Source organism: Limulus polyphemus, unplaced genomic scaffold (genome assembly GCF_000517525.1).
Source record: "Limulus polyphemus unplaced genomic scaffold, Limulus_polyphemus-2.1.2 Scaffold8634, whole genome shotgun sequence".
In the NCBI taxonomy this organism is placed as follows: Eukaryota; Metazoa; Arthropoda; class Merostomata; order Xiphosura; family Limulidae; genus Limulus; species Limulus polyphemus.
This window is the reverse complement of record NW_013674244.1, coordinates 5,636-16,939: the sequence shown is the minus strand read 5'-3', so window position 1 is coordinate 16,939 and position 11,304 is coordinate 5,636. Positions and strand designations below refer to the sequence as shown.

Sequence of the window (11,304 nt, the reverse complement as noted above, 5' to 3'; positions counted from 1 at the left end):
TGTGGGCTTCGGAGCCTGTTGCTGTCCTGGATGGTTGTTGGAGATTTCTCTGCTCTCTACGTTGATGTGGGCTTCGGAGCCTGTTGCTGTCCTGGATGGTTGTTGGAGATTTCTCTGCTCTCTACGTTGATGTGGGCTTCGGAGCCTGTTGCTGTCCTGGATGGTTGTTGGAGATTTCTCTGCTTTCTACGTTGATGTGGGGTTTTGAAGTCTGTTGCTGTCCTGGACATTTGTTGGAGAGTTCTCTGCTCTCTACGTTACGTTGGTGTGGGTTTTGGAGCCTGTTGCTGTCCTGGACAGTTCTTGGAGAGTTCTCTGCTCTCTACGTTACGTTGGTGTGGGTTTTGGAGCCTGTTGCTGTCCTGGACAGTTGTTGGAGAGTAACTCTGCAGCAGATTAGGTCGGTAGGTTGGTTTTGGAGCTTGTTGCTGTCCTGGATAGTTGTTGGAGATTTCTCTGCTCTCTACGTTGATGTGGGGCTTCGGAGCCTGTTGCTGTCCTGGACGGTTGTTGGAGAGTTCTCTGCTCTCTACGTTACGTTGGTGTGGGTTTTGGAGCCTGTTGCTGTCCTAGACAGTTGTTGGAGAGTTCTCTGCTCTCTACGTTACGTTGGTGTGGGTTTTGGAGCTTGTTGCTGTCCTGGACAGTTGTTGGAGAGTAACTCTGCAGCAGATTAGGTCGGTATGTTGGTTTTGGAGCTTGTTGCTGTCCTGAGTGCTTGTTGGAGGGATTTTGCTCCGAATTTGGTTGGGGTTATGATTTCTGAGCCGTGACTGTCCTGAACGTTCTTTTGTAAGTTTCTGTTACTATGGGGATTATTGGGAATTTTGTAATTCGAAATTTTCTAACCTTTCTCTACATTTTTTAATAATTTCTCTATATGTATATTTATCTGTAAAAAGAACGACCACATGTTACTCCAGCCATAATCTACTCGCGACAACATTGCACTGTCGAGTGGCCAGGAAAGATGTTAATTCTATAATCAACACACAAAAATTGATCTTCTCATAACTTCACTCAGTAATGGCGCTACGGCATGCTACCCAATTAACACATGCACAGCGTTTTTGTGAAGTGAGATTAAACTTTAGAGCAAAGGTTTTTAGTTAAGACAAATGTCTTCTGGAGAATAATTTATGACATGAAATCATTACTGAGGCCAAAATTCAGAGTCTCGAAATCGAAAAATTAGTTGAAGCAGTTTCTATTACTGAAAGAAAATACAAGTCTTAACGCTAAATACTTAAAAAGTGCGACTCCTTGATTCCAAGACTCATTAGTTGTATTTCTGCTAATTTCAGGAGTTTTTGTATCACGGATGAAAGATCACGAGACGCAGAAACTTCTCTCAGGATTGACCGATATTGGAGACGAAATTCTAGAGATAGATGGCGTTTGTGTGAAAGAAAAAGACATCATGGAAGTTAATAGTTTGATGGCCAAAAAGAGCACCATATTGTTGACAATCATGCCATATTCAAGTCGTCAGGATATCCAGTAAAAAGAATTACCACACTGACACATCGCTTTCATTTAATCGCGCCATCTGTTGGCAACTTGTACTATATATGTAAATAATCATTTTGTGTATGCAGCTTTGCACATGAAATATCGTCATTTTATTATATTCTTTACTTGTAATGTTTTAATACTTAGATTGGTCTTGGTAAATATTTTATACATTAAAGACGTAAAACAAATTTCCATCACTCGTCATGATATATTTACATTAAAATAATTATTTTCAAATCAAATAAAACTTATTTCTAAAACTCTTATCTTTTTTATTCTTTTACTAAGTAGCCCATGAGTGCCTAGTGTCAGCTTACGCTGGAATTATAAGAAAAGAGTTTACCTGATAGTTTTAAGATGAAAGAAACAAAACTACTACTTTGGTAAATAATGACTAAGAAGTATCATTTTTGAGTTTAATGTAATGCGAGGAATTTTGTTGTCATATTTATCAGTTTCAAATTTATGGAAAGAAAAGAAAAAAATTAAATTTATTAGGCTTAACGTTCACGTATAGGCAGGTAATTGTAAAAACAAATTTAAAAGTATAATGTTAACGTGAATTAGTTGTTTGTTGATAATATTGATAGTAATTTTTTTTATACATAAGGTAGTGAATATCATCTGTATAAACAACAAACATTAATTCTAAATAATTTTATAACTATAAGTCTTTTTTTTTCATGAGATATGAGGAAGCCTTCTATTCACTGAAGAATAAACAACATTTTCTATATTAGGCTTAACGTTGATGTTTAAGCAGTGACGTAACCTGTTTTTCCACGGGTGGGGGGGGGACAGGAAATTTTAAGGGAGCAATAAATTAAAAAGCTGAAATTGATCCAAATTTTTAATAAAATGGTTATTAAAACAAATAAAATGTATTGGTGTTTATAGACTTCTTTTATGATCCATATGCCTAGATTTTTCAAGGGGAAGCGTTTAACCAGGTGATTATAAAACTAAACATATTAAAAATCATTGTATGCTAAGATATCACTCGTTATGATATATCTACATTGGAATAATGATTTGTAATTATGTCAGTTCTACTGTCAACACAAAAATAGTCTTTCTCAGAAATTCCTTCAAATATGGCGCCACGGGTAGCACCAGTAGCGGAATGCTACTTCAGTGACACCTGTAAGACCTCCTAAAGAACAATGCATGAAAATAAATAACTGATAACAAAATTCGGAGTTAAAAAAAACGAAAAATTAGTTGAAGCAGTACAAAAAATTTTAGATAAAAATATATACTCAAAATTGTTGCTGCAATTTGGAAAGTAATTAAAAGGTGTTACTTTTGTGTACTATGAAATCAACTAATTTCTGTTACTTTCTATAAGTTAATAAATCTGTATGTATTTTGCGTTTTATAGCAAAGCTATCTTCCGTCGTTCCTAATTTTAAGACCCGGCATGGCCAGATGGTTAGGGCGTTTAACTTGCAATCTGAGGATAGCGGGTTCGAATCCCGTTCCACCAAACATCTTCGCCCATTCAGCCATGGGGCGTTAAAATGTGTACAGTCAATCCCACTATTCGTTGGTAAAAGAGTAGCCCAAGAGTTGGCGGTGGGTGGTGATGAATAGCTGTCTTCCCTCTAGTCTTTCACTGCTAAATTAAGGACAGCTAGCGCCCTCGTGTAGCTTTGCGCGAAATTCAAACCAAATAAACCCTAATTTTGAACAACGGACAAAAGGAAAAGCAGAATCTATTTTGGATTTTTTTTTTTTATCTAAAGACAGAAGCGCTAGAAATAATGTGGGTACAATCCCTCGCGTTGAACAGTGCAAAGATAGCCCATTTTGTGGCTTAGCGCTGAAACAAACAAATAAGCTTATTTTAAGACTGCCTCAATTTGCCTTCCCTCCAGCCCAATCCTAAATGCCCCCCCAGTGGCACAGCGGAATGTCTGTGGATTTACAACGCTATAATCCGGGTTTCGATACCCGTGGTGGACAGAGCACAGATAGCCCATTGTGTAGCTTTGTTCTTAATTACAAACAAACAGCCCCAAATAATAGCCTTGAGAATATTTAAAGTGTTACCTTCCAAAACACAACCCCCCTCCTCATCCGGCCATAGGGATCTGGTACATTTGTTCTTTTTTCTGGAAATTAAACACTGCAATTAACTGAAATGATCCCTTACGTCGATTATCATTAAATGTATTTTAGAAATAAGGTTTGGTTGTTTGTTTATTTGCGCAAAGCTACACGAGGACTATCTGCGCTAGCCGTCCCTAATTTAGCAGTGTATGATTAGAGGGAAAGCAGCTAGTCATCACCACCCACCACCAACTCTTGTGCTACACTTACCGACGAATAGTGGGATTGAGCGTCACATTATAATGCCCCCACGGCTAAAAGGGCCAGCATGTTTGGTATAACGGAGATTCGAACCCGCGACGCACAGATTGCGAGTGGAGCACCCTAACCACCTGGCAGGGCCTTAGAAATAAGGACTGAAATTGTATGAAAGCCAACAAGACAATTAAACTTACTATTACTCCGTCCACTACTATATGGAAACGTGTTTTTTATATTTTATATATAACTATGGTGTGTTTTTTGTAATGATAAGATTTTGTGTGTTAAAACAGTATATGTTAGATGCTATTTGATGTATTGGACAAAGTGGGGCATAAAATGTAATAAAAATAATTAAATAAATGGAATAAAATCAAGTAATTAATTTGTGTCTTAATATGTTGTTTCAGTAACGTTAAGTACAATGCAAGTAACAGACTTTACTTCACTGTTAAGTATTTTTTCAATGTAAAACCGTATAAACAAATTTACGTGCAGTTAGTATCACACGCATTGTTCTAGCCGCAACTTAATATTTTACCAACAGTATATCACCACAGCGAGTGAAGGAAACCTTCATCACTTTTTACTTAATGAATAAATAAGTTATTGTACTTTTGTAATATTCACTTCTTTACTTAACTCAGGTAACTTTTTTAAGATCCAAAAAATAAATAAACATTTCTTTCGTTTACCATACGAAAATATTGTTTTTTAAGAGAAGGATTGAACTTCTTATGCAACGTCAGCGCCACCATTAAATCCGCAGAGCTTCGGCATTTTAATAGGACCTGTTCATTGAAATTATTTTCATATTATGCTGTGCATTTTTGCGACAGTGGTGCTGTGTGCGGAAGGAAATATTAGGACAAATTATTTTGGTAACTGGTGAATGTATATATATATATATATATATTACTGCAACAACTATTTCAACGGTATTTGGCTGTTATGATAACAATATTTTAACAAGTGCACGTGGAATTGTAACAATAACTTACAAGCCAACATTCTGGGATTTTATCACGATAAATTGTCAACCTAAGCCTAATGTTGTTTCCGGTAGCCCTGCTAACGCTAATTGTGATCGAGGTCCTAACTTTTTTAATGAGGAAAATATAGTCCGATCTACCCTTTTTTAAACCTATAATTATAAACGTTTTTGTTTGTTTTACGTGTGTAATTTTTATAATGCAACGAAACAAATTCGAATAGAAAGAATCAAAACATAAGACATAGCATAGTGTTCTAACGTTTCTCTCTCTCATTGGGTGGGTTCTTTTAAGTTATTTGGTTCAGGTCACGTAATAATAAAAATTAGTTTATTTTTTCCTTAACGATTTTGCAAGTTGCCTTCTTATATACTGTTGTAACTCAAAGGCCTAAGGAAACAGTACGCTAATTGTACTACGAGTAATGTGGAAAGAAACTTGCTTGTACAATTTCAAGGCTGATAGATCAAGCAACTGAATATATGCGATAGCTAACGCTGATCCAAATATTTGACTGAAATAATCTGACTGACTCAATGTTTTATCAATCGTAAGCAAAACACACGCACACTGACTCAATACATCGCTGATTCTCTTATTTATAATCTACTCTCGCTTCTCAATACTTCCCAAATTTACTAGATTTTCTTGACATGAAACTTAAACTTACTTGATGTTAATATCATTCACCCGCTAGCTAACACCCGAATTCAAACATTGAATATATAGCTTATAACAATAGAATCGGCGACGTGCGCCAAAGTTTTGTCTAAGATCGATACTTGTTTATCTTACATGCATGTGAGCCTGGTATACCTTTTTTTTTTTTGTACTTGCAAATAACTATCCGAGTAATAATGGCTGGAGACGGCTTGAGTGGGTAATGAAGAAAAACTTTAATATAAGTTTAACATAACAGTAAATGTACAACGTTTCGACAAGGTTTTGTCATCATCAGGTACTATCCGAGTAAGCTTACCGGAAGTCACCACCGCGATTGCGGGACATGCGCACTTGTAATTCTGAACTGATTTATTAGCTTGGTATACTAATATTAATGAATAAATATTACCCAAAAAGCCATTTTTTTACTGTTGAGATAACCAAAAATTATGTATATGATTGAATGCAGACCAGTATCTGGTATTTATACATTTGTAAAATAAGCGAAACATTGTGAAAAACCAAGATTAAAAATGTAGATGACAGCACTTGTCAGAGAAGTCTATATTTCTCGCTCAACTAAACTGTAACGTAATCTCAAAGTTATTAAACAAACATGAAAAATTGTACGAGATGGAGATTCAGAAGTAGAGAAGAAACTTCAAATTCGATGTTGTGGTACAGTAAAGTATTAAGACGTACAACATGTAGAAAACAGACTTTAACAATAAGTAGTTTACCAGACAGTATTCTTCTTCATCTCTTCTCTTTTTTGACTTTCTTGGAACTGTGCAAGATCTCCAGGTTTATCAATATCATTAATATCATCAACTTAAACAACATACATATATAACTCGGAGTTATAGGCCTACGTATATTGTTATAAGTTTTTAATTTACCTTTTAACATTTTATACTAACACTTGATTTGTACGTGAAATTTATCGCTATTTCAATTGTCAATTTTTTTTGCATGGGTAGAAGTTTTCAGAAAAATATTTGTAGCTTATAACGAGTCCGTGTAACCTAAACATTTTTGTTTTTATTTACTCTGTACTTTATAGTGGTGTCTGATAAATATATATTTATTTTTTTGTAGAGTTTGTAAAAGGTGGTATATTTTATCAAAAGACTTCAGCCTGCATCGTGTTATTGAGCTTCGAGAATATAGTATCACAATTTCTCAAGTGAAACAGCTAATATATCAACATTTCAACTCATTCTTAGTAGAGCTACATCTGAGAGGTCAGTCCAGATCACTATGGTTGACCCCATTTACCCCAAAGACTTTGGCCAAGCTTCAGAAATTTTCACCAAACTTACGTTGTCTTATTATGGAAGATTGTAATTTTCGATCACTGAAAAGTGAGAAATGTGTCAAACTGCAAGATTTTCCATGTACATTACATCACTTGTCTATCAGAAATTCCATCATCGATCGAAGCGTATTCTTTTGCACAAATAACGTGAAACCTTTTACATTTAATTTAGAAATTTTAGACCTAGGGAGGTGTGTATATCTAGCTGATGGGAACATCGAGCAATGGCCATACTTACCTCAATTGAAAGAACTTTTCTTGGAGGGATGTCCTTTTATTGACAAGCACCTTTTAGAAAGCATAATGGGGCTTCAGAGAACTTTAAATGTGCTTGATATAGAAGGATCGTACGGATTTGAAACAGCTGTATCCATCATTGGAGAAAACACAGTGAATTTAAAAGAACTTTATGTTGGATGCACATTAACTAAAGATTGTAGCTTATTGTTGGTCACCAAAGGAATGTTTAAACACCTGAAAAAGCTCTGTCTTTCTGAAACTCGTGTTACTGATACAGGTCTGGAACACCTCACATCAGTTGTGCTCTCTCTGACATGGTTGAAATTGGATATGACTCGAGTGAGTAACCAGTGCATCAAAAACATGAAGGGTCTTCTTCCTGATATTGTTGTTATAAAGAATACAAATGTGACGGTTTTCAGAGTTTTCAGAAATGAAGGTTGTGCTCATTACCGGAATAAAGTTCACTACCTAATGTAGCCATGGTTTATATGCTGTATCAAGTGGGTGTAACGTAGCCATGGTTTATATACTGTATCAAGTGGGTGTAATGTAGCTCTGGTTTATAAAACTCGGAAATGTTAAAGGTGCTAGTTTTGGACTTTGGCAACACTAAAGTCACAAGCCTGTTTTCATCCCAAGACATCCAATCAACACTAAAGTCTCAAGCCTGTTTTCATCCCAAGACATCCCACATGGGGTCTTGCTATGGTTAAATAATGTAGAGATAGTTGTCTCATTCAGTGGTTGTAGATACCAAAAGTGAATATCTTACTAAAGAAAGTGACATGCTCATTAACTTTTGTAAAGTAGGATACGAAACTCGGTATTTGAAATAGATCTCTTGAGAAAGAATATTCAACTTGAACCCGTCCCGTGCAAATGTTACTTAGCGGAAGTACGAAGACAAACTGTAACTCCTATATATAATGGAAGAAGTTAAACAAAGGATTACTCGTGGAGATTTTCTGAACTTTTGAAGAGGCACATTTTACTTTTTGTAGGAATTTTGTACAGAATGAGACAAATAAGTAGCTAAGTGTACAAGTATTTCTTCCTAACACTCAGCTAACAACATGGGAAAATACTGAAGCTAAGAGATTGCTTCATGATAGTCTAACAGGTAAGTTAAAACTGTTAATTTGTCCTTTATGGTTGTAGGCATAATGCATGTTTCTAAATTCTTACTCAGTGTTTCTCAATAATGCTGAACCCTTTGTAATTTGGGTCCAAAGGTTAAACTTTAATGGTAATGGTGTGAACATCAGTTTTTAACCTGGTGTTAAACTTTGGCCTGAATGACATTTTGGAACAAGGGAATATTGTCAAATTAACAAATTTAATGCAATGTGTCAAAAGAAAAATAAAAAACTATTAAGTTATCTGTTATATTAAATTCAGTTACTTTAGCAAAAAGAATTTTGGAAAACAGTTAGGTGCTACTAAAATTGTCAGAATGATTATTTGTTCATTAATAAATAAATTAAGAAAATAAGCTGCCTCCACAACATCCGAAGACAACCTATACCAAAGGCCAAAATAAAACAGTCTTAGCTGAAGATGACTCCTACCCTGCCAAAATTTATATTTTTGTCCCCTAGTCCCACTATTCTCACTGTTAAATATAAAAAAAGATGATGCATCAACACTATCAATTCCCTTAACAAGCTTAAACACTTCAATCAGATCCCTTCTAACTCTTATTTTTTTCAAGAGAAAACAATTTGAAAGATTTCAACCTCTCTCTCCGTATGAGAACTCCTCCATCCCAGGCACCATTGTAGTAACCATTCCCAACAATTCAATGCCCAAGACTGAACACAGTGTTCCAAATGTGGCCTAACTAGTGACTTATACAATGAAATTATAACCTCTTTAGACTTGAATTCAATATTTCTGTAGATACAACCTAAAATCCCATTTGCCCTACCACTAGCAACAGCACACAGCTTGGATGGCTTAACAGACTGATCAACTATTACACCAAGATCCCTTTCCTTCATAACACTGTTAAGGTTATTCCCATCCCAATGATACTTATAATTAAAATTATGATAACCCACATGCATTATCTTACATTTATTATAATTAAAACCCATCTGCCATTTATTTGTCCAACTCACTAAATGATCTAAATCCTTTTTTAAATCAGCAGCATCCTCTCCACAGCTAGCAACAACCAAGACCTTAACATCATCTGCAAATTTAAGTAATTTATTGACCATTCCTTCATCTATATCTTTGATGTAAATCAAAAAGAGCAAAGGTCCTAAGAGCCCTGAGGTATTAATCCAGTTTGACTGAACTCCATTTGTAACAACCCTCTGCTTTCTTCTATCCAATTTGCTAACTTATCCCCCACACCTATAGAGCTATTTTTTTGCAAGCCTTCTATGTGGCACCTTGTCAAATGTTTTCTGAAAATCCAGATACACCAAATCTACACTCTTACCCACATCTACATAAGCAGTAACATTTTCAAAGAATGTTGAAAAATCTGTAAGGCAAGATTTTCCCTTAGTGAAACCATGTTGACTATCCAATAAAATTCTAAACCAATAGGTATGAAAATGGAATTCATAATGGTTATGCTTTGATTGGATCAGTTTGTCACTAAAATCAACAGTTGTCAAAATGTCATTAATAAAGCATACCTAACAGTCTATTTAAGGAACATTGTGTTACTATATCTAACAGTTGTTAAAACAGCTGTAATAATGTGAATATTAAAGACTGTTGAGTGATCACTGTCACTATATCTAATAGTTGTAGTAGTTTTTGTGTTGCAACAGAGGGTTGAGTGCATTGAATCGAAATAATTTTAGTGATTCACGTGCCGTTACAGTCCATGTCACCAATTCTAGTCATATGCGTCTTGTCAATAGTCTAGCAGTGTAGTAGCCATTACAAAAGGTTACATTGTAAGATTGTCATTTCCTTAATATATCTAGTGATTGAGTAAGATGATTTCTCAGCACCCGTTTCAACAATCTAATTAACTAGAAATCCATAGGTGATGCATCTGGTGGCTTGACCAGTATGTCTTCTTATGGAATACCATGAATAACCGTTTCATTTTCCAGCTGCTTGAAGTATGTGGTAGCTGAACCGACAAATTGTGGAAGCAACTTGTGTCATTTCTTCAGACAGAAATCCGTCTTGATTAGACTGTGCACTGTTGCTTGGGGAACATAGGTGGCTTTTGCCACTTATCTTTTGTGTTTGTGGATTCTCACCTGTTACGAGATGTTGCACTGCTGTCTATGGAAGTGGTACAATTTGTTGCAGGTCTCTTTCTAGAAGGTCATGGTGCCCCAAGTTGATTCATATTCCTTTTGTTTTCCAATACTATTAAATACAAGGAATATCCCTGCCTTGAAAATACCAAATCCCTGATCTGAACACATCTTTATGTTCTGGATGTAGGAATATTTTCTATCAGAAAATGCTATTAAATACTCTTTCCAACTGCTGTCGGTTTTTGGTTCCATCATATTACCTATGAAATGTAGTTCCATTTTACCACAACTTTATATCCATTGTAGTTGTCACATAAATTGCTGATTTGCACATTCAAAATCATTTTAATATAATTTAATTAACCTTACATATCTAACAGCTGATAATTTGGGAACTTCGGGTGACATTTCTTTGAAGCATTCCTGTATTTATCTTCTGGTGGGGTTATTTTTGAGCTCACTACATAAATATTTGGTTTGTAAAGATGTAAAAGATTGTTCTTGATGATGTTTATATTTGTTCCATATAAAACTGTACACTGCAGACTGTTTGTAACTTCGACAAAAAAACAAAGGTTGAACCACACATTTCCAACTGGTAACTTAAAATGTGGTAGCAGAACTGGCCCTGTGGATAAACTCATACCTCAGTTGTTGTCCAAGGGCACTTCTTTAAATAATCGAATACAGGTGAAAAGCAACTGTCACTTGAATGAATCGAGGCTTGAACTAGCCCTGTGGATAAACTCATACCTCAGTTGTTGTCCATTCTCCAAGAGCAGTACTTTAAATAATCGGATACAGGTGAAAAGCGACTGTCACTTGAATCGAGGCTTGAACTAGCCCTTGGATAAACTCATACCTCAGTTGTTGTCCATTCTCCAAGAGCACTACTTTAAATAATCGGATACAGGTGAAAAGCGACTGTCACTTGAATCGAGGCTTGAACTAGCCCTTGGATAAACTCATACCTCAGTTGTTGTCCAAGGGCACTTCTTTAAATAATCGGATACAGGTGAAAAGC

The 11,304-nt window shown here is 35.6% G+C and overlaps 2 protein-coding genes across 2 annotated transcripts in view; both read left to right on the top strand.

Annotated features, from left to right (window-relative positions):
* Positions 1–1,504, top strand: part of LOC106475471 — a gene marked incomplete at its 5' end in the record, with an annotated part of 14,027 nt that extends 12,523 nt beyond the window's left edge. Inside the window, 2 exons of the mRNA XM_022379567.1 lie at positions 211–657; positions 1,305–1,504. Coding sequence (XP_022235275.1) covers positions 211–657; positions 1,305–1,504 — 647 coding nt within the window. The remainder of the gene's footprint in view (positions 1–210; positions 658–1,304) is intronic.
* A 4,557-nt stretch (positions 1,505–6,061) lies between these two features.
* On the top strand, positions 6,062–8,389 carry LOC111083220 (F-box/LRR-repeat protein 12-like). The gene is made up of 2 exons (XM_022379570.1): positions 6,062–6,287; positions 6,582–8,389. Exons 1-2 carry the CDS (start codon positions 6,100–6,102, stop codon positions 7,519–7,521), a joined length of 1,128 nt encoding a protein of 375 aa, XP_022235278.1. The 5' UTR covers positions 6,062–6,099; the 3' UTR covers positions 7,522–8,389.
* The last annotated feature ends 2,915 nt before the right edge of the window (positions 8,390–11,304 follow it).

What these genes read in the sequence shown, in the direction of transcription:
- LOC111083220 (XM_022379570.1), top strand. Translation starts at nt 6,100, where the DNA reads ATGAAAAATTGTACGAGATGGAGATTCAGAAGTAGAGAAGAAACTTCA. An exon ending in GAACTGTGCAAGATCTCCAG is followed by an intron (nt 6,288 to 6,581) that starts GTTTATCAATAT and finishes ATTTTTTTGTAG; the next exon opens with AGTTTGTAAAAGGTGGTATA.